The 22,997-nt window shown below is 34.8% G+C and overlaps 2 protein-coding genes across 2 annotated transcripts in view; one reads left to right on the top strand and one right to left on the bottom strand.

Moving 5' to 3' along the window:
• LOC123532002 (uncharacterized) overlaps positions 1 to 22,997 on the top strand; it is a 116,230-nt gene that overhangs the window by 69,076 nt on the left and 24,157 nt on the right. The gene's annotated exons all lie outside the window — the stretch shown is intronic.
• On the bottom strand, positions 5,165 to 10,869 carry LOC123560760 (uncharacterized). The gene is made up of 4 exons (XM_053518611.1): positions 10,739 to 10,869; positions 7,225 to 7,717; positions 6,143 to 6,923; positions 5,165 to 5,679 (listed from the first exon to the last, which is right to left on the bottom strand). The coding sequence occupies exons 2-4, from the start codon at positions 7,711 to 7,713 to the stop codon at positions 5,306 to 5,308; spliced, it is 1,644 nt and encodes a 547-aa protein (XP_053374586.1). The 5' UTR covers positions 7,714 to 7,717; positions 10,739 to 10,869; the 3' UTR covers positions 5,165 to 5,305.

Genomic DNA, 22,997 nt, shown 5'->3' with positions numbered 1-22,997 from the left:
TTATCAAATTGTCAAGGAGAACACACGCCCCGCCCGAGGATCGAACTCACGACCCCGCGATCCTGAAAAGACGATGTTAGTAGTCATGTTTGAAAATATGTCATAAATAGATTCATTACTCCTGAAGATATACAGAAGCGGAATTAAGAAACAAAAGTAACACACTGTTGGAAATATTGCAAATTGTATAGATCTAACTGTGAAAATACAATATATATATAACAGTCTGTTGAAATATGTGGGGTGGCGCATTCTATTATACATGAGGAAAACATGATATACTTTTAAACATATATTTGTTATCGGTAATATGTCATTTGTTAAGACATTGACAGAAAGGTATCAATGTCTTATTTTTGCAAGTGTAAGATACGTTGCGAAACATATTTTATCAGAACTGTGTTGGCTCAAAAATATATATGTGATTCATTGTCTGCAAATTACACTGGCGTCACATGTTTTCTTTAAGAAGACGTGAAGCACAAATCGATGTGCATTAAAACTGTTGTGCACTATGAATTGTACTTATATTACAATCGATTCGTCCGATCTCCAAAGAAAGTTTGCATATCAGACTGCTTTTTAATATGCTTAACATGTCATTAAGAATATTTTTATTTTACGCTAATGCTGGCAAAATGATTGCAGAGATAAATATTGTAACATCCGTTTTTTTCCGCATTCGAAATACTTGTGACATGATCAGCGCACATGTATTGTTAAAAATTCGATTTATAATTTAATCAAAACACAAGTTAAACTATTTTTAGACTCAGGGAATATTTCCTATGCTTTATTCATAAAAATCGTCAATATTAGAAATCGTGTATATAAAATATATCACAAAGTGGTAATTTTCGCGCAATACCCATTTAATACATGTTTTGCCAAGACATGCACCACACAATATTCTTACCCGAATCATCAATCATGACATACATTTTTATGCAAGATGCTCTTGGCTGAAAATGATACTTTCAAAATTGTATTTTGTTGAAACAGTGTTATATACATTATCTACAATAACTCCATAATATAACTTGCTGTTATTAAGATCGACACATTTTCTGAATGTATTGTATAACAACAGTTAGTTTATACGTATTTTGGCGGGAACGTTGGATGTGCTATCGGTAGTCTGCGTATACATACATAATGTTATATGTTGACGTTATAGTTTCGTGTAAATATAAATGCTCAACAGTTATCTTAAATAAGAAACCAAGACATAAATTTAAACACACAACTAATTTCTGATTGGCCTGTACGCTTGTAATTGTAAAAGTAAACGACAGCTGGTGACTGTGATGTATATATTGCGGTAATATCAAACTATCGGTTTTGTGTTTGAAGTTGTTCAAAGTGAAACGAGGGAAAATGGTCAAACGGGAAAGATCTTCTTAACGAGTAGTAAAAGGCAACACAAAATAAATATGCTCCTTACATTAAAACCAAAGTAAACTGGATCTGTTTTAAAGGTCGTTTTCGGTTTTATCTTAATAACATGATATCTGGGTACATTTTGTCTTCTTTGTTTCTCACCAATACTAATTAAAGTCCTTTCTTTTGTCACTTTGTTTTAGCATTCTTTGTGTGTTGTGTATGTGTGCGTACGTACGTGTGTGTTTGTTTAATATTTAATGGGTATGGTAATTAATGTGTAGAAACAAGTCTGAGGCTATCACTACTAAACACACGTTTGCTACCAACAATGCCAGTAGATGTACATGGTTTGTAGATGTCGGTGTGACTTAACCCTTAGCCTGCTAAATTTCTAAAATGGACTGGTCAGTACCATTTATTATTTAAAGAGGACTTCACTGAACATTTACTGAGTGGATAACAAATAGCGCAGACCAGGATCAGCCAGCAGGCTAAAGGTTAAAATTCAACAATGAAGATATGATAACATTTTGCTATTTTTAAAATGTTGATCAGGACGATTTAAATTTCAAATAGAATGATCTAGGCAATTAAAAAATAGCCAAAGGAACTGTAGAGAAAAGCATATTGTTAATCTATGTGAATATCAGGAAAGCATGTTAACATGTCCTTGAATTGTGATATATATCTGTACAACATAAAATGTTAATATTTAATATGCAGTCTGATTTTTATGTACATTGTTTGGCAGTGTTTACATTCATGTGAAAACGTCCAAATGGTGGAATCCAACCTGTCAATTATGCAATTACAAATATACCGATAGCAAAACTAATAAACATGGATATTTGTCAATAATGTTCGTTATATTACAGCGTAATTCTCGTATTAACAATTAAAAGAACGTTTTTTACAAACAGTATACCTATAAAATGCCTTTGCTCCGGAATGACAATATAAAGACGTTACAAGACAACATAAAAAAGGACCTTCTCCATATACCCTTGCTCCGTTATGGACCCCTGTGGGATTTGTATTTCAAATGAGTTCAAATAATTTTCGTAGATGAAAACTGACATGTCGTGCTAAAGCCCAGGTATTTTCAAATCGTTAGAAAATGCTGAAAATTGACTCTCCATTAGCAAAAAATAAAAAATAAGAAGTCCACGCTATACATTTAAACGGGTTGACCCTCGCGCGTAACTTGACTATAGACCAATGCAATTCAGGCTCAGCCTTTTTACTTTCATTTTCTCTACTTGAAGGTCGTCTTATGTCAGTTTATGTGTTGTCAAAAACATACGTATGCTTGGCGAGATTGCATGGAAATGTGCCGGCAGTCATAAGGATATAATCACTGCATGAATTGTAGTTGTCATTAACAGCACGAGACTCATCTGACATGGGGAGGGGGTGCCAGGAAACGCCAGGCCGGTAAGCAAGAATTTTGTTATTTTCCACCGCCTATGGTAAAACGTCTTACTGACAGAGCTATCAAACTTTCATCTAGTAAAACTTAGCCTTTAAAGCATAGCATTACGTTTTGAGAAAAAAAAAATCAAACAACACCAGATCATAGAAAGAAAAAATTGTTTCACATGAAAATTGAACAGCATATAAAACATGTATATTACTTTACGAAAGTAGTGTCAGTATACTGATATAAACATTGAATTCCGGAAAAGGACTGCATAAAGCGGTCACACTTCCGGACAGTCAAGTGCCTTTAAAACCTCACCATTTTCTAAGAACTGTTACATATGTGCGTTTTGATACATTTGTGATAGCGTACGAGTGTTGAAATGCACATTACTAGCACAGGCACGGGTCCAGTGTATATTTTTTATTTAATATAAAAAATTCCTTTTTTTCACACAAATATACTTTTTATGTGTTAGTCAAATGAAAAAAAAATCGATGACAAAAAATCCGGTCACAGTATCATATACATTGGTCCAGTGTATATTTTTTATTTAATATAAAAAATTCCTTTTTTCACACAAATATACTTTTTATGTGTTAGTCAAATGAAAAAAAAATCGATGACAAAAAATCCGGTCACAGTATCATATACATTGAATGTATATGAAACTGTGACCGGAATTTTTGTCATCGATTTTTTTCATTTGACTAACATATAAAAAGCATATTTGTGTGAAAAAGAAAGGAATTTTTTATGTTAAACAAAAATATTCACTGGACCCGTGCCTGTGATTACTAGGTGTAACGCAGTTTTCAGCAATTGTTTATTTTTATTTCTTAACAAATGGCATTCATTTTCGAAGAGGGACAACTTTTTTCAGAATAATTTAAGTATCTGTCGTACGGGACAGTGCGGCAGAACATGTAATGGTCAGGTAAAATATTGGTAAAGATGTTGTTCATTTATCAAATATTTCTGTGTTTTGATGATAAACTCCTAAACCTTTATCATTTCATAATTTTCTGCTTCCTTCTCAATTCCTCTCCTACTGCGCGCAGCGCAAGGCTTAGCCTTGAACGGTTTCCGAGCTACCACGTGGTCTCAGTTTCAGTTTAGTCCGGCAATATACAATTCGTCTCTCCGTACTTATACGGATTTGACCAATACTTCATTTACAAAAGCAAAAATATTTAGTTCTTGTCCAAAGCACCAAGTAATAAACAATACAGATATTTTTTTTCTACAATAAGAAATTATTATATCAATTTCTCTACATCAGCCTTCCTTTAGAGTGTAACAGTGATTTGAAATATTTATACAAATAGTACAAATGGGTCACCGTTGCCTTATATACATGCACATGTATGCATTTGATATACATTTTAGAGTACTAAGCAATTTGAAGCATTTTTGTTAACCCCATCAAGACGTAAATACGTGTTATTTCATATTCACCACAATACAACCGTAGTCGCAGTACGTCTAATTAAGAAGTTTTAAATAATATAGCAAAACCGTGTTTTAACACTATTTATACACGATTGGCGGTTATATAGTTTTACGACGGCGCAGCCCGGATGAATTATTTCGAACAACGCATAACCGTCCGACTGTATAAATAGTGTTTAAACAATGTTTAAAATGATTTCGACATTCTGATATATATTTTATTGTGAAATTTACAGGGCCGGAAATGGTAATAGTTCCATTAGGACGCAAATGATAGCGAATTATTCTGCATAGCTAATAAACGGTTATGCTAAGTGACATTTCGTTTTAAACATGTTTTTAAGGGAAAAAAATGAAAGAATCGATAGTTATATAAGAATTCGAGTTATTACCGGGACTAGAGGGTGTGAACGGTGACATGCAACTGAACTGCAACATTTTCGTTTTTGTCATATCTGGCGATCTGTTGAGTTTCACTTTTTCCTATTTCATTATAAATAAAATGAAAAATAAAAATAAAAACAAAACATAAATATGCAGGGAAGTTAACGGGGCTTTAAAACGTTTTGAAATGACCTAAGTTGGAGGTAAACGTGTTTCAGATACAGATTTTCAGCTGTAATAGCAGACAGAACTGAAATATTCTTATAATTATTATGCAATATATGAAGAATGTTATGTGTTGGTTTTGTTGTAAAAATTATATTATAAAAGAAATGGGTTATCTAGTAATAATATAGATTAAACTTCACTAACATGACAACCTTGTGGAAATGAAGAAAAAAAAGTGTCTTTCTTACATTAAGCAAAATTAGTAGTCATTAAATATAACGTACTTTTAAGACATTTAAGCGTACACGACAAAACAGTCTACATTTTCTGTAGTGATATTAATGTTTTACAAATGACTCATTCTTTTAGTTTATTCTTTTATTGACTTCTATGTACAACATTATCAAAAGTTTAATCTTTCAAGACGACTATCAATGCGCTCAACTGAAGACAAAAACATCATTTTGATTTTTGACTATCGGTCCATACTTTCAAAATCTAACCAACAATAGAAGGGATGTGAATGTCAGGAATGTGTGGATCAGCGGTATGTCCCTTTGTGTCATTGGACCCTACACAATGAAGACATGTAAACACGTTCTGTGGGTCCCAGCGTTGTTTGATGGCTAGAAGTCGATCGTAATGCCCGCCCCAGTATGCTGTCTTCCAGTTCGGTAAATAGGCAGATGGTTCATTAAAGTAGGTTCCGTTTCCGTGTTTTACAAACCCTTTCGTGAATTGTATAGCTTGATCGACGACGGCTTTGTCCATGAACGCGTCAGACCAAGACATACCGCACGACATGGAGTAAACACCTGTTCTGAAATTCGGGTTCACTGCTGTCGAATCGGGATCTTTGATTTTCATGTTTCCTTTGACGAAAAATAAAAATAAAAGTTTATTATTTATACATGAAAGAAAACGTACAAATTGAAGCAGATGTTTTATTTTCTGAAAAGTGGCGTTTCAATGTCATGTTTTGGCAGTCCTGAGTCAATTTAAACGCACATCCAAAAAGTTAACATAAATATGTGTCCCAAAAGCCATGAATAGGCTTATAAATAAAAGTTGCATGTATCAATGAAATTTAGACCGAGGTCAATCGCATGAATTTAATTATTTACTTCTTACATATTTATCCGCCATGTCAAAACCAATCAAACTGAGGCTCTTTCAAATTACATCTTTAAAGAATTTTACAGGTATATATTTATATTTAAAAAAATTGAAATAGGATATACATGTTTATAAAAAAATGTATCTGGCAAACTAATTCAAAATGGTTTTATTTACCTACTGCCGGAAGGTGCACAGATACATAAGTATATGCCTTACCTCCGATCAAAGTACCAGTACAGCCTACACCAGCCTGAAGTCTGGCAACGTTTGGTTCGTTGAACATTCTGTACATGAAGTTGTAATACTCGGGTGTGAAAGAGTTCGGCTGAAGAAGAGTGTTGTATACGTAGGTTCTGTAGAATAATGCATCTTTGGACTCAATTTCATATTCTAGGAAGTTAGACATATTCTGAAATGCACAGTGCTTCTCGGCGATAGGGATGAACGGTCCAAGCGTATTGAAGGATGGAGATCCCCACTCACCGAAGTGGTTAAGAACAAGAAGAACCGTTCCTTCTGTCCCAGCTTTCGGATCCCCCGAGGAAGTGATTATTTCGTAACCACCCCATTCTGGTGCCAGTGTAGTACTGGCAAGATTGTCAAACGCTTGAATGATAGGTCTCCCTACATCTTGTCCCAAAGCATTATAAATAGGTGAATAGCATGTAACTTTTACCATCTTTGAATCATTGTGCAGTTTATAAGTAAATGCCGTCACGATTCCGTATGTAGACCCGCCTCCTCCACGGACCGCCCAGAATATATCTGTATCAGTTGTCGTATGTGTTGTCCCAGTCTCGGTGTCCACAAGAACCGTCCCAGAGATATTTGCATAGACCAGTGATCCATTAGATGTAACCATTTCAACTTCAAGTAGGTTGTCAACCGCCATACCGAATTTACGTCCGATGGGGGAGTGACCACCGCCGAGAGTATACCCACCCATAGATACGGTGTGTGCTGAACCTCCAACAATAACACGCCCTAATTTATTCGTCTGAAATATAAAATGATATATTTGACCTTTATTCTAATTGTTTATATATATAATTATATAAAGAGTAGTCCGAGATGCTTAAGGCCATTAAATTGTCCATCAATGTGTAATAATCTATTACGCTGGTGAAGGGGAATTAACTTTTGATTACCGAAACACTGCCTGAATTTAAACGTTCACAGATTCTATTTCTACGGTTATCTCCTGCTTTTCCTATTTTTGTTTTGCTGTAAGAAAAGCGAAAAACCTGAGTTTTAACTGAAATTAAGTCGATGACTTTTTTCAGAACAGAAGATCTTGCCTCATTGTACAGTCGCAACCAGGAATTTCCGCTCTGAGCAGTAACTTCCCCTTCTTGATGTCGAGTAGAATTCAGATTAAAGTTAAGACCTTTCATGCGCGACAAGTTGATTTGTAGGGAGCCGTGCCAAGTAGAGCGCCCGATGTAGTCGTGCCCGGAGGATCGGATGGTGATCTTCATGTTGTGTCTATTGGCATACTTCACCGCATATATGACATCATCAACAGTTTCGGCCATTACAACAAGAAACGGAAACTCCGTAACTCGAGTGTTAACCATGAGAACCTCTCTACGGTATTCCTCGTTATATGCTGTTAATACATCACCTTTAATGTTTTTGAAGAGTTCTAATTCTTCATCTATACCTGGCCAGCAGCTTGCTCCTGGGTAACAATGATTGTCGCATTCCTGGTTTCCTGGTAGAGCCGTAGTAAGAACGTTTAACATAAAGAAGCCAGCCAAGACCGAGAAGAGCCACATGGTTGACATAGACCTGCATAATAAATACAAATCATGTCTAATGCATATAAAGATGTAAGACCAGTGCGTAATGCTAAATGCTACATGTCAAATATTCAATACTAAATGCTTACTTTATGTCAAATACTAATTGATACTAATATGCGGTGTAATTAATATTTAATGCCCAAAATAATATATGCAAGGCCGGTTCGCCATACAAATTTTCTAAATGCCAAATGATTAGTGCAACATGCTACTCGCCAAATTTCGACAAATATTGACTGTGAAATGGTAGTTGTTTAAGTACCATCTTCCCATGCAAGATACACCAGACTGGTAGAACATTATATGATTTCAAGTTATTAAAATTTACATTTATCACATGTTTGACGTCGCGGGAGTGTAATAAAGCCATTAAATAAAAATGATAATACACTAGTGTAATAAAGCTTTGACGTCGACGTCATTTATAGCGTTGGAGACGTTGGTCAAATTGACTTGTTTATACAGTGAAAGAAAGTAGAATGTATGTGTTTTCGACAGGAAAAGCTAACATGTGATAAAAAGAATATTACATTTGTGACTTTCCACATTGAATTTATTAAACTCATTGAATAAAATTGATAAAATGCTCGGCAGAGCCTCGCATTTTATTATTTTATTCAACTCGTTTAATAAATTCAATATGAAAAGACACTCATGTAATATTCTCTATTTATTAGTTTATGAGATACCGATCATTAACGCATAAAGTTGAAGAGTTTGACGATTAGCATTTATCATTACCTAATTGACATTTAGCATTGGACATTTAACATGAAGTATATACCATATAGCATTAAGTATGAAGCATTAATTGTTTGGCATTTAGATTTAAATTATTGACTTAGCATTAGTTGTTGGCATATAGTATTTGACGATTAGCATGGCGCACCGGCCTTCCACATGATAAACATCAAAAAATTTAATTTAATGATAAAATGATAAATTCTTTATTGTCAAATTCATCTTAACTTTACAAGTTAATGTTATCTTAACTTTACAAGTTAAGGATATCTATTACTCAAATTAAAGAAAATAACTTTCAATTATTTTAAAACATAATTATAATGATTTGCCAATAGTATGTTCTACCGGTGTTGTGAACGTTTTCAAATATACTTGGTATGATAGTCAATGACTATTTAAAGGATGCATTCAGTCATGTATTCGGCTCTTTACTAAATTTAGGAGAAAGTGCTTAGTATAAATTTTGTTCAGTGTTTCGCAATGAACAACTAACATTATAATTTGACAATTTCCATTTGATAGCCGATGATTTACAATTAAGCATTTAGCAGATAACATTTTTTTTATTATCTGGCAATTAGTAAGACGTAACAACTTTCCAACACTTTTTTGTCTCATAGAAAAATATATTATCTTGTATAAATATTAGTTTTTAAACATCAAAATACTTCCTTCAGGAAAAGTTCGGTATAACAAAATAAATGTGCTTTAGATACTTGCTGCAACATTTACAAAAATACTTGTATATTCCTTTTCAAAATCACCGTATATGTATTCTCACCCTGGCATTGGACGGGCTCTACGCCGAGCGACACGTTTTCGGTCTTTGACAGTGACTTATGAGTTGTATTAGTTTTCTGACCCTAATTTGAAATTCCGACTTCCTCTTTCATTACGCGAACACGTGTCGGTGATGAATAAAGAGACAATCAAGACTGATTATCAATGAACATATGTATAATGACCTGCGATATATTGCGCCATAATCGGCTCAGATAACTACGTTCAGCTACGGATCAATACGCATGACTACGTTCGCATTAAGATTTAGTCACGGGTCGGTACGTTTCATAAAAATAGGCCACGTGTTGTCAGCGTTTACATTGCAAGTTTTAAAAACATCATGTCATAGGCAAGGTACGTTTCAGTACGGATAACTACGTTTTAGCATGTTAACCACGGATGAATAAGTTTCAACCAAGTTTGACTAAACTTTAAAGTCTAACTCAAATGGCTACGGATCGCTCAAACTTTTGTGCATATTCAAAAGTTGGAGAAACGTGCAAGTTTAGGATAAGTCTTGAATACGTTTTGACCAATTGTTGGTACGGATTGATACGGATTACTACTTTGCTGTACGTCTCAGGTACGGATCGTTACGGATTACTAAGCTTCTATCCGTGGCTAGACGTAGCTATACGCGCCGTATGTGTGACTGGGGTATTTCATTACGCGAACACGTGTCAGCGATGCATAAAGAGACCATCCAGACTGATTATCAATGAACTGAAGATACATACGACATTGCCAAACATATGTATAATGACCTGTGATATATAGCGCCATAATCGGCTTTTTCCTCGCGACTCCTCGGCATCACTTGTAACCTTGCTATATTTCGGGTCATTTGGAGGGGATAAACGTCGGTCTAAACGCATAGCAAACACGAAATTAGAAAGAATTGTCAATAAATATGTGCGGTGAACGTTTAATTCTAACACTATTAGGTTGAAGATTATGATTCTGCATACTAGTAACATCTGTGAAACACTATCTATATTATTTCGCGAAGACATTTGTTTAAAGTGTTCAGGCGTTCAAAATTGAAAGATAGAACTAAACGTTACTGTTTTCCGCTTTCGGCCCAGATGCACCACTCACTTTGGGCAGTATGTGGCTTTATATTTCATTTTATATGAATATGTCTCTTTAAATTAAGTGTAAAAAATGAAAACATACAGAATGGAGCAGCAAGAAAAAATCGTTAGATATTATATTATGATTCCGCTATATAAAAACAATAATTTCCATTACTGGCAATATCCTGAATCAGCCCATATTATCGTGAACTGTTATACTTGTACAATGTTGTTTATCTAAAAATTATAAAAAATAAACTTGTCTGGAAAAAAAACAACAGTGTGACGAGTGTAAAATTAATCATAACTCCGTTTCAATTTCTGACTGTTTTAAATGACAAAGCATATAGAAAATCACAAGTAGTTATATTTGAAACAGATACATTTGAAATATCTCTACTTACGTTTATTTCTTCAAAACTTTAAATTATCGTTCACTTATCATTAATATATTCACTTGCGATTTATTCCTCGGGTGAGATTTCCCTGCTATCTATATATACTAGTGAACATACCATAAATACCCTGATATTTGATCTGAGTGTTATCAAATCATGTTTAGTTCAATTTCAAGCGCGTTACGTTTAAAGCAGTGCTCTTAGGAATATATAAATATTTTAATGACATTACTTTCCAAGGGTTGATAATTTCCGCTTTTACCCTTAACTTTAAGGGATGTTGACGAGAACAGGCTTAAAATATGATAGCATCTCCAAAATTAGTATGTAAGGTCTTAAGCCATCTTAATATGTAGTAAGACTGACGTGCTACTTTAAGGACTCTCGTCATAATGGTAATGTCCCTTGTGGAAAAATCTAATACTAGTATCTATTTTAATAATTCGGCTGCAATCGTCATGTCGCATGTGTCACGCTAATGGAAAATGCACGTAAATAATATTTAATATTTTCTGCTACTTTGATAACAATTTGTATCAATATGTAATACATATCTTATATGACGATATATATAAAATCTTACGTAACATCAGTTTTACTGGAAATTAATAAGTTAGAGAGATCAATTAAGATAAAACTTTTTACATTAACAAACAAATAAAATGAAATTCTACGCAGTTTGAACGTCATCGGATATGATAAAGAAGACAAATCGCATTCCTCAGTATACACGACCGTTTAAGTAATTCTCCGATTAACAAATCGCAGGATTCTCATGGTACCAGAAAGTATACGTAATTTTCTGGATGCCATACCTATTAAGTAAAATATACCGGGCCGTTAAATAGATCAACAGGATACTAGACCCAAGACACAATACCGTTTAAGTATTCCTCGGGATAAAGACTGTATAAGTTATTGTTATGAATTTTATTGTAGAAAACATTTTACATGCTGTTGCAAAACAGGTGAGAGGAATCAAAGGCAGTTCAGTATGTTTCGGTACTGTTTTCAAATATGTTCGGCCTACTGCTGAACTATAAACTGTGTTGATTAATATGCAAATTACAATAAAAACCATGTATTAATTAACCTTAATTCTATATCAATAGCCTAGAAATAGTGTATTCTTTATTTAGTTACACGTGGATATGATACAGGCGCTTTATGTTTCCTCACAGGGTATAGATGGTGTCCAAAAATGAGAGCTTAGTGGATATACTATGGTAATATACGTGAAGAATTGTGTCCGCATTTCTTTGTCTCTATTTACGTAGCTTTGTGATAAAGTATATGGCTATATCAAAGTATGTCAAAAACAGGTGATAGTACACTCTTATAAACACAATATACAAATTTTGAAATGATAAGTTCAGATTTTAGCTCATTTTTAGCCCACCATGATCAAATCACTCTGCGTCCGTGGTCCTTCCGTTCTTCCGTTAACAATTTCTCGTTATCGCATCTCCTCAAAAAACTACTGGGGAGATTTTGACCAAACTTTGTCAGAATGATGTATTGGTATCCTAGTTGTTTTCCTCTGAAAATCAGACTGGTTTAACAATTTTTGAGTAAGTTATGACTCTTTGTTTATTTTTATAATTTACATAGATTTATATAGGGAAAAACTTTGAAAATCTTCTTGTCCAAAACCACAGGGCCTAGGGCTTTGATATTTGGTATGTAGCATCATCTAATTGTCCTCTACCAAGATTGTTCAAATTATTTCCCTAGAGTCAAATATGGCCCCTCCCCGGGGGTCACATGGTTTATATAGACTTATATAGGGAAAAACTTTGAAAATATTCTTGTCCAAAACCACAGGGCCTAGGGCTTTGATATTTTGTATCTGACATCATCCAGTGGTCCTCTACAAAGATTGTTCAAACTATTCTCCTAGGGTCAAATATGGTTCGCCCTTGGGTCACATGGTTAATATAGACTTATATAGCCTAAGGGAAAAACTTTGAAAATCTTCTTGTCTTAAATCACAGGGCCTAGGGCTTTGATATTTTGTATGCAGTCCCATCTAGTGGTGCTCTACCAATAGTGGTCAAAATATCCCCCTAGGGTCAAGTATGGCCCCGCCCAGGCTCGGGTCATAATGGTTTATATAGACTTGCGTAGGAAAAAACTTTAAAAATCTTCTTGTCTGAAACTGGAAGGCCCAGGCTTTTGATAGCTGGTATGTTGCGTTGCCTAGTGGTCATCTACCAAGATTATTCAAATAATGCCCCTTAGTTGAAACGATGCCCACCCAGGGGGTCCCAAGTTTTAGACTTATAGAGGAAAAAATAAAATAAAAATCTTCTTGTCTGAATGTTCAAGGTGTAGGCCTTTGATATTAGGTATGTATCCTCTTACAAGATTCCGAAATGAAATTTGATCTTGATTTTGACCTAGTGCCATACTTTCACATTTCTCAAATTACAGCATTCAAATTTGGACCACATGCATAGGTTTGTGTACCGAAATAAACTTTGACCTTGACCTTGACATTGATCTAGTGACCTACTCTCACATTTTTGAAGGTACATGCTTCAAATTTGGACCACCTGCATAGTTTGTGTTCCGAAATGAACTTTAACCTTGATTTTGACCTAGTGACCTACTTTCACATTTTCAAGCTACAGGTTTCAGATTTGGACCACATGCATAGTTTTGTGTTCTGAATTGAAATTTGACCTTAATTTGAGACGTGTTTGTCGAGAAAATTTAAGTAATTCTGATATGTGTATTTTTGTATAAATGTTAAATTATAAATTGACGGTCCAGTTGGGAAATAGCAAATACGTAATAAATCTTTGAAATTTTAGAGACTTGTGGCAACAAAATTAATCATGTCGCATATATATAGTTAACATAGCGTATAATGGTGTTCCATTAGGGCCATCGTACTGTCGCGCTTCGCCGCCTTACCTTCGCGCTTCACGTTCACAGAGGGCACGCACTGGCCCTAACGGAATACCGTATATAATACACGCTGCTTTCATTCGGACTGGTATCAGTACATATTCTATATTGCTGCTAAAGAATGTACATGACTATTAAGTTTCATTAAGGGGTATAATAGTTTAAAGACAGTGTTATAGATAAAGGCTTTTCAAATTGATACTCAAGTGTTTTCCATGGTTTATTTATAATAGATTATTGAGTAAATTAGAGGATGTTTTATTGAACTAGATCTTGCTACATTAGTCGCTGTTTGACTATATGTGAAGTCACGAAAACATGTGACATATTGTCCAGGCAATAATCTGACCTCGAAATCTGTCTTATATTATCCGTAGTTAAATGAGGAACATTAAAAATGAAAAGTGAAATGCAATATTTATAGCATTTTGCAAGCGTTATCCTAAAATCTGACATACGTCCCCAAATCATGAAAATTGCAAGACAATAAACAATTTATCAGTCCCCAACTGATAAAAACTAGTTTCGGGGACTATTAGAATGCGCTTTTCCGTCCGTCCGTCATTCCGTCCGTCCGTCCTGCCGTCCGTCCGCAATTTCGTGTCCTGTCCATAACTCTGTCATCCATGAAGGGATTTTAATATTACTTGGCACAAATATTCGCCATAATGAGATGACGTGTCATGCGCAAAACCCGGACCCCTAGCTTAAAGGTCAAGGCCACAATCGGAGGTCAAATGTCAACAGGGCTTTTTTCCTGTCCTATCAATAACTCTGCCATCCATGAAGGGATTTTAATATTACTTGGCACAAATGTACCTCATAATAAGACAATGTGTCACGCACAACTTTAAGACCCCTAGTTTAAAGGTCAAGGTCACACTTGGCAGTCAAATGCTAATATAGCATGAACAAGGTCTGTTTCGTGTCCGGTCCATAACTCCGTCATTCATTGAGGGATTTTAATATCACTTGGCACAAATGTTCCCCATGACCCCATGATAAGACAACATATCGTGCGCAAATCCCGAACCCTTGGCTCAAAGGTCAAGGTCACAATTGGAGGTCAAAGGTCAACAGGGCTTTTTTCCTGTCCGATCCAAAACTCTGCCATTTATGAAGGGATTTTAACATTACTTGGCACAAATGCTCCCCATGATGAGCGACGTGTCACGCGCAAAACCCGGACCCCTAGCTCAAAGGTCAAGGTCACAATTGGAGGTCAAATGTCAATAGGTTTTATTTTTTCCTGTCCGGTCCAGAACTCTGTCATCCATTAAGGGATTTTAATATTACTTTGCATAAATATTTCCCACGATGAGATGACGTGTCATGCGCAACACCCAGAACCCTAGCTTAAAGGTCAAGGTCACACTTGGAGATCAAAGGTCATTGGGACTTTTTCCTGTCCGGTCTATAACTTTGTCATGCAAAACAGGATTTAAATATCAGTCTGTACAAATATTTCCCTGGATGAGACAATGTGTCATGCGCAAAACCCGAGCCCTTAGCTGCAAGGTCAAGGTCACACTTGGAAGTCAAAGACCTAAAGGTTTTTTTCCTGTCCAGTCTATAACTCAACAATCCTTAAAGGGATTTTAATATTACTTGGCACAAATGTTCAACACCATAAGACGGAGTGTTATGCGCAAGGACCTGGTCCCTAGGTTTAAGGTCAAGGTCACACATAGAGGCCAAAGTTCAGATGCAAGAATGACTTTGTCCGGAGCGTTTCTTCTTCATGCATGGAAGGATTTTAATATAACTTGGCACAATTGTTCATCACCACGAGGCACCCTTGTTTTTAGAATTACGTCCCTTTGTTACTATAAATAGATTATATTGTAACTTATTTATTACTGGCCGTAGGGAAAAATTGAGACCAGTTTTCTGCGGTATAACATGCATGTTACATCCAATTTTTAGGAGCATTTTGACCTATCTCTACCTGGTAAAGAGTTTCTTGTGGACTTATATTATGTAGATCTTTTTAAGGATTAATTTCCCTTTGTTGTTACTTACAAATAACTAATGATAACTTTTTATTTGATAATCGGCCAAAAAAAAAGCCATATGAAAACAACTAGATTTTTATATATATTAATTTTAATCCAAGTGTTTTGTTATAACATATTGTATATATATATAGAGGATATTTGTTTGTTTTGAGTGAATATGGAATATATCTCACCGAGAAGTGAGAAAAGTTCAAATATGAAAATGTGAAAACTTTCTCACTTCGAGGTGAGATATATTCCATATTCACGAAAACAAACAAATTTTCTTTTTATTTTATGCTCAATTACGTTGAGATTTGCATTTTGCAACTATTTTTAATTTCAGCGCGGGAAATAGACGCTATAATGACGCACACAACATAAAGTACCATTTTATTTTATTTTTTGCTGCATAACGTTATGAAATTCTCTTTAAGTAAAATAATTTGAATCGAGAAATAAACTATAAAGAACAAAGTGCGACTACAGTTTTCATCCTGTTTTAAGCAAATAATTTAAAATTCATACACAATGTAATGAGGGGGTGGAGCTATATCTCTCACAGTGTGACAATATAGAATTCATATTTTCACAGTGTGAGTGATGAAATATGAAAATATTTAACTGATAGAATACAGTGTTTCATTAGTTAGCATAAAATAAAGTACAGTATTGTTTATACATCATTGACATATATCAGTCCATTATGTTATACTGCAGTAAAGAAAATTAGGTGCCTTCCAGTAGGGGACTTTGTATTGCATGGCAATACTTCATTCACTTGTTTTACTAAGCATGCCAATGAAATGCGAGAAATATCGTTTCTTTTGTAATAAATTGTTTTTGTCCACTATTTACCCCAGCAAACAAAAGACGTTGTATTGACGTTGTACTAACGTTGGACCTCGACGTTGAATCAACGTCGGATTATAGTTGGATCTGCAACAAATTATTGCCGCTGTACTTGACACAGCTTTTTCCACTACAACTGACTCAGTTTATGTTCAAGTTTGTTTTTATTTCCATCCAGAATGTCTGAGACCCACGTGGCAATAAAACAATACATATAAGTATGACGAAATGTATAAGAGGTATATACATTCTAATGGCATATGTTAATTTCTCATAATAATACTCTTATTTTACAAATATATCTGCCAACAACATTCTATCCAGCAAAACCATTTTGAGTATACATGCAAATACCAATGCTCACGCAATTTGATTTTAACGCCCTGTATATTACGTGTACAAAACGAATATTTCCTAATTAGAATGTTTTCATGAATATTTCTCTCTTAAGCTACCTACATTCCTGATCGAGTCACGTCTTGCTCGAAAGCGAAACTAGCAAGGTGTGACGTCTTGATCTGACGCCAATAGACGAACATCAGACAAATAAATGCATTAAATGCACAGAACGTTATATTTTTTCTATGTAAATATTTAATATACCCATTCATGGAATTATGCATTGGAACAACAGAACGAAATAAATGCGTATCTACCAAACGTAGTAATGTTGCGTATACATACACTCAACGGGTCTATTAGCATCTTTATATATTGTTATAAACCATTGATCAGTTACAATTAAATAAACCTTGGAAATACAAATGTTGAAATGTTAAACCTTTTTACAAAAAAATTAAGAACTGTCACCTGCTGTTTTCGCATAATAAACAGTAACCAAAAAATTTAAAACAATGCCGCGAAATCTCTGAAATGCAGTGTCTTAAGATTTTTTTTTGAATGTGTCAAGTGATTTACTTTTGCGTAGTTCTAACGGCAGTTCATTCCAAAGTTTTGGACCAATAGTACAGAAACTTCTATTATTGAATGTTTTGCACTTGTTGTATGGAACAACATAACGACATTCAGAATTTTCAGACGATATCAAACCTTGTCTACCAGGAATATACTCTGTAAGCCATTCTGTTAAATACAGAGGTGCTCTGCCAGTGTGACAGCTATACATGAAAGAAAGTCTCTTTGAACTGCTTTCACCGGCAACCAATGTAAGTGGTACAATGCTTGTTTAGAACTGTCAAATTTCGCTCGAGACTTCATCGATTAACTATTAAAAACCTTAAAATAGAATGTATAGCCCTTTTACATTAGAAATAATTCACCAAGAATTGAGAGAACATGGATACATTTTGGTTTGGGTACATTTTGCCTGCAGAGGCACAACAAAGCAAATTCATGGAAATGTTACAACATTATCATACAGTACAGTGTAATCAAATAATGTATACGTTTATAAATGCTGTTAGAACATATGTATTATACAACAATGCATAAGTCTACACCAGGAGAAACAATCCCCATTAATATGATTGAACTTTGACAGAGTTATACCACTTTTGAACTTGGATTTTTTGGTTTAAGTTTTATATAATGTCCAATATCTCTGTTACTTTCAAATCTATTGACTATTATGCCTCTTTTACTGACAAAGCTCTAATTCAGAGTCAAGCACTGAGATAAGTCGAGCACGCTGTCTTTTTTGTTCTTACTTATTGTAAGCTTTGTTAACAGATTAAATTTGTTGAAACAAAGTCTCAAATAAGGTCTGAATGGTGGTTAACGTGCATTAACATTATTCTACTCGAGAACTGAAAAAACTGAAGCTCTAAATTGTTCTGAACACAACTCATAATGTAAATTCCTTACCCCGGCCACTTTCGTATAAAAATCTGATCATTTTGACAGGAAAAACAGAAAACAGAAAAGTGAAATGTATCAATATGTATTTACCCTTACCAAAATAATGTAGATTGATGTTATCAAATAAATTAGTGTGTGTTTTCATCCAATTTTCAATGAAATAAGTCCGATTCTAGTTGCAAATTGATTTGGTAAACATTGGAAGAAAATAGCGTAACTGCATAAGGGGAAATAACTTTAACGCAACTTAATTTAAATGCCCTGATATATTACAGACGAAATGTATTAGTTGTGATTAAATCACATTTTAGAACAATCTGGGACTAGAATTATAAGCATTTTTACGCTGTTTTGTCCGTAAAAAGTAGCGTACCAAAAAATTTTGCCTTGATTTTTTTCAATGGGGCGAGCGCAAGACAAAAACCAAAAAAAAAGAAAAAATTGTGTTTCTGAAAATATATGAGCGGCAAATCCGATGAACAATTTTTTAATTTGGTGTGGCCTAATTCGTAGGTAATTCAACATGGCTGTACGACATTTGCGATTTACATGATCTTTAAAGTTCAAGGTTTCGTCAAGAAATGCACCGAGATATCTAATTGCGCTTTCACGTTTGACATCATCACCAGTAATGTTAATGGAATTTGTAAAACATTTGTTCAATTGAGACTGCTACCAAACATAATAAATTCAGTTTTGGAAGTGTTCATTTTCAGTTTGTTTCTATTCATCCAGTCATTGATTATAACTGCGCACCTTTTGTTACCCTACGGCTGGTGTTACGTGATCGTATAGAATATTGTTCCTTCGCGTTGTGTCTTTGGTGGGTAATCAAGAGCTCATATGTATGTGAAACGAGAAGAAATGGAAAATAAACAAACACACTGTCAGCTTTATATAATGTATTAATTGTTAACTAGAATATGCAGAAATAATCACACGCGAGCCTCTCTCTGTATTAACGTATATACAAGTCAAACTAGATGAAACAGTTAATAGTAAAATAGTCCCAAAATGTCTTTCAATACAGCACACCCTGACGCAGAATTGGTGGCTGGGAAAATAATGTGTATACTCTACAAGTATCTATCTAACAGTGCGCGCCACAGTACCGTGGTCTATGGGTTTTATATCAATTATGTGACCTTTGACTGTCTAGACATGAGGACATAGTTATTATTAACTTCTTTCTGAATATATGTTTGACCAATGCCCATTTGATCGGGTCAACTATATGTCACGCGTATACCTGTGTGACCGGTTAAGGTATTTCATGTATAAACTGAAATATACGAATATACATGAAAGATGGAATGCTAGATATCATAATGACCTGGGTAAACGTTAAAGTATAACATTCGCCCCTTTCTAGGAAAAAGGATTAAATCATATTTGATTGATTTAATGCTTTTAACTTAAATGCAAAACAGCAATCAAAAATCTGATCAAAAATCTAAATGCTAGAGTAGAAGCAACAAAAATAATTAAACGGAAAACAAATGTCTTAAACAATTAAATAAGTATTTGACTACTATAAATTTTATGCTGAGTGCACACAAGGTAGATTACAAGTAAGCGATATGCGAATAATTGACAATAATATTTCGACAAAGTTTTGCCGGGGGTAAACTATGATTTCTGAAATATGCTTGATTAAATTACTAGCTAATAAAAATGTTAAGGTAACCTAACAACAAAAATGAGAGAGTATTTAAATAAAAATACAATCCACGCGAGTTATAATTTTTTTTTCTTTCTGATTTTACAAAATAATCCACGCGATTTATTTTTCTTCATCTGTGTCCATCGGTCTTCTTGGTAGTGATGAGTAGTTGGAGTGGCCTAGGCGTAGTGGTGACTAGTTGGAGCTCGAACTTGACCAAGGACTAAGGGCTTACATTCTGTCGACCCTGCCATATATCTGCCTGATATATCCGTCACAGGGGTTTACGATACTCATGGCCTTAGTAATAACGTGTAGATAAACCAATATTGTGTTATAACATGTTCGTTATAACCTATGTTCGCATGGAGTAATCATATAAAATTTAGCCAAAGTTTAATAGTAATTTGTGTCTGCTTGGAGATGTTATCGTTACATAGCTAAAGTCCTGTTGCTGCATTTGTAACTATAATGTACAAGTATTGTCCACATTCCAGATAACTAATGTATCGTACTTTTAGACTTCGTAAATGTTAACTGGAGGAAGAAAACGCACTTAGATGAAAATACAGATAAACTGCGAGAGAGTGTCCATCACTAATGAGGCATCGTCGCTGACTAAAATTATTTACATGTCATGTCAATTGCATTATGTACAAGCATTCCGCTTGTTAAAAGTTCAAGTCATACAGTAACACAAGTTCATATAGAATATACGTAATCCACAATTGTAACTCAAATATCACTATGTACAGAATATATCAGTCATATAAATTCATGTCGACATTATTTCTCTTCTACGTCTGGATACAATTTGACGTAATCATTTCCAGCTGTTGGAGCGGAAGCCTCAATCGACTTTGGATTGTAGATCAGGATATTTTCCTTAGCCGAGGGGTCGGCAGCATCCGCTTTCTTCCAAGCAACCATGTAGTCAGATTTATTATTGCCTTTACTTCCAGAATTTCGGCGAAGCCAACCCTTACGTACCTTAAGGTTAACAAATTTGCAAAATATGAACATACTGATCCCCAAAATTAAAAGTACTACTAAGATTATTGCAACATAAACCCAGAAAGGCAATCCTCCCTCTTCAGGCATTTCGACCTGTCTTAAATTTGCTAATTCATTTATTAAGGAGGGCATTGGAATCTCTGGTAGACTCTTAAGGTGTTCAGGTAGTTCCTGTTTTGTAAAGTTTGGTAATTTTGATACAAAATCACCCCACAGAATCTCTGTACTGATATTAAAACTTGAGGTTATAAGACGAACTGTTTCGTCTGTTATTTGTCGATGAAGGTCAAAGCTAGAGTGAGCCGTTAAAGTAAGGTAATCACCTTTCGCTATACAACCTCGTTGTAACTTAGTGATGCCCGCAGGCGGTGATAGAATCAATGGACTCGAAGTTACACCTTTAACATCTTGACAAGTGAGAGATAACCTTACTGCATGGTCAGTGATAAATAACCAAATACCTGGGGTTATTTGCGTCGCAAGTGGTAGGCGAACATTTGGCATGACTATCCTGTTGCAATAAGTATTTATCTCCTTACGATTTTGTAAATATAAATGAACCATACATTGTTTTGATATTTGTATGGAGTACAGGGCGGACTTTACCTCGCAGTAACCTAGGGCCTTATTTGAGCAGCTGGCCAGTTCACTGTCAGTCAGAACGGCATATCGTGTCATATCTGTATTAAATGCAATTCCTGTGCCCTCAAGTTGGTATTTTGCAAGTAGTGTTTGTGTGTTTGGTGCTTGAGAGCTGTTACTTTGTATTGCGATGGGCATGTTTATCACTTTATATATGTTAAACCGTTCATATTGTTCAAGTACAGGGACATGTAAAATAATAATAATTTTGTTGGCCACTAACATTCCAGTACAGAGCATATTTTGGTAATAAGACCACAGTTGAGTGTTTTCATCATACGGTAGTTGTAACATTGGCGGTAAATTAGATCGAATTTCAGATAGTATTGATGCGAGTGAAACTGGCTCAATAATTGATGGTGCGAGATGAGACAGTGCAACGGCATCTAACTGTATTTCAAGGTGTTCATACAAGCTAAGGCCACGTGAAATTAGTTCCTTGAAGTTTTGAATCAGGTTTGATAGTTGAAGGTATGTTTGTACAAATTCTGTGAATTTAACTAATTCTTTGTGAATATTTTCTTCGAAATTAGACAAATCTGTGTGTAACTGTTCCATGGATGTAAGGATTTGATTAATTGTTTCACGATTTTCAGACACACCTTGTTTCGTAACATTGAGTACTGTTAAACTTTCATCGAGTACATGCAGAATTGTTTCCTGAGTTCCTGCCAGTTTTGCAACATTTCGCCTAACAGCATTTATTTGATCATCCGTGCTCACGCCAAATAATCCGTGAAATAATGAGCCAATAAATGGAAGCAATGATCGCTTATTCCTAATGAATTTGTTGTTATTGAATTTAGAGCGCAATTTTAAGTAAGTGTACTTAAGTCGACTCAGTTCCTGTTCTAAACTTTTTAGTGTAAGCACGAAGTTCGGATTTGTTTTAATAGCGTCATATTTTAATATGGTTTGCCTAATAGTTCTTTCGATCTTATCAGCATCTTCAGAAATGTTAGTGATAAATTGGTCATAGGGATCTAAGTCTAGGGTGAGTGCTAATTTCCATGCACTACGGGTGAAAGTAACCTGATTACTTTTCATAAACACCACGTTATCTCTTAACGTGATAGTATTGGCTTCGGGAAATACGACAAGCAAAAGTGCAATATATATCTGAATAATCATAATGATGACCTGAAACGACAAACGAATTGTTTTGTCAACTATTGGTTTCACAAGGACATCATTATACAGTGAATTTAACATAAACTGGTCTATGTTGATTTTTAGTCAAGATATCAATGACAATCCGCGGCCGTCTTCACAAGTTAATTCGCCTAAGGCAGTATATTCGTAAATAATGTCATTACAATGCTGTATAAAGTTTATACATTGCAGTCGAAATTGACCACTAAAATTA

The sequence above is a fragment of the Mercenaria mercenaria genome, chromosome 11 (genome assembly GCF_021730395.1).
Source record: "Mercenaria mercenaria strain notata chromosome 11, MADL_Memer_1, whole genome shotgun sequence".
NCBI lineage: Eukaryota > Metazoa > Mollusca > Bivalvia > Venerida > Veneridae > Mercenaria > Mercenaria mercenaria.
This window is presented reverse-complemented; position numbering and strand designations above follow the sequence as displayed.

What these genes read in the sequence shown, in the direction of transcription:
- LOC123560760 (XM_053518611.1), bottom strand. Translation starts at nt 7,713, where the DNA reads ATGTCAACCATGTGGCTCTTCTCGGTCTTGGCTGGCTTCTTTATGTTA. An exon ending in GGTTGCGACTGTACAATGAG is followed by an intron (nt 6,924 to 7,224) that starts GCAAGATCTTCT and finishes TTTATATTTCAG; the next exon opens with ACGAATAAATTAGGGCGTGT. An exon ending in TACTGGTACTTTGATCGGAG is followed by an intron (nt 5,680 to 6,142) that starts GTAAGGCATATA and finishes TTTTCGTCAAAG; the next exon opens with GAAACATGAAAATCAAAGAT.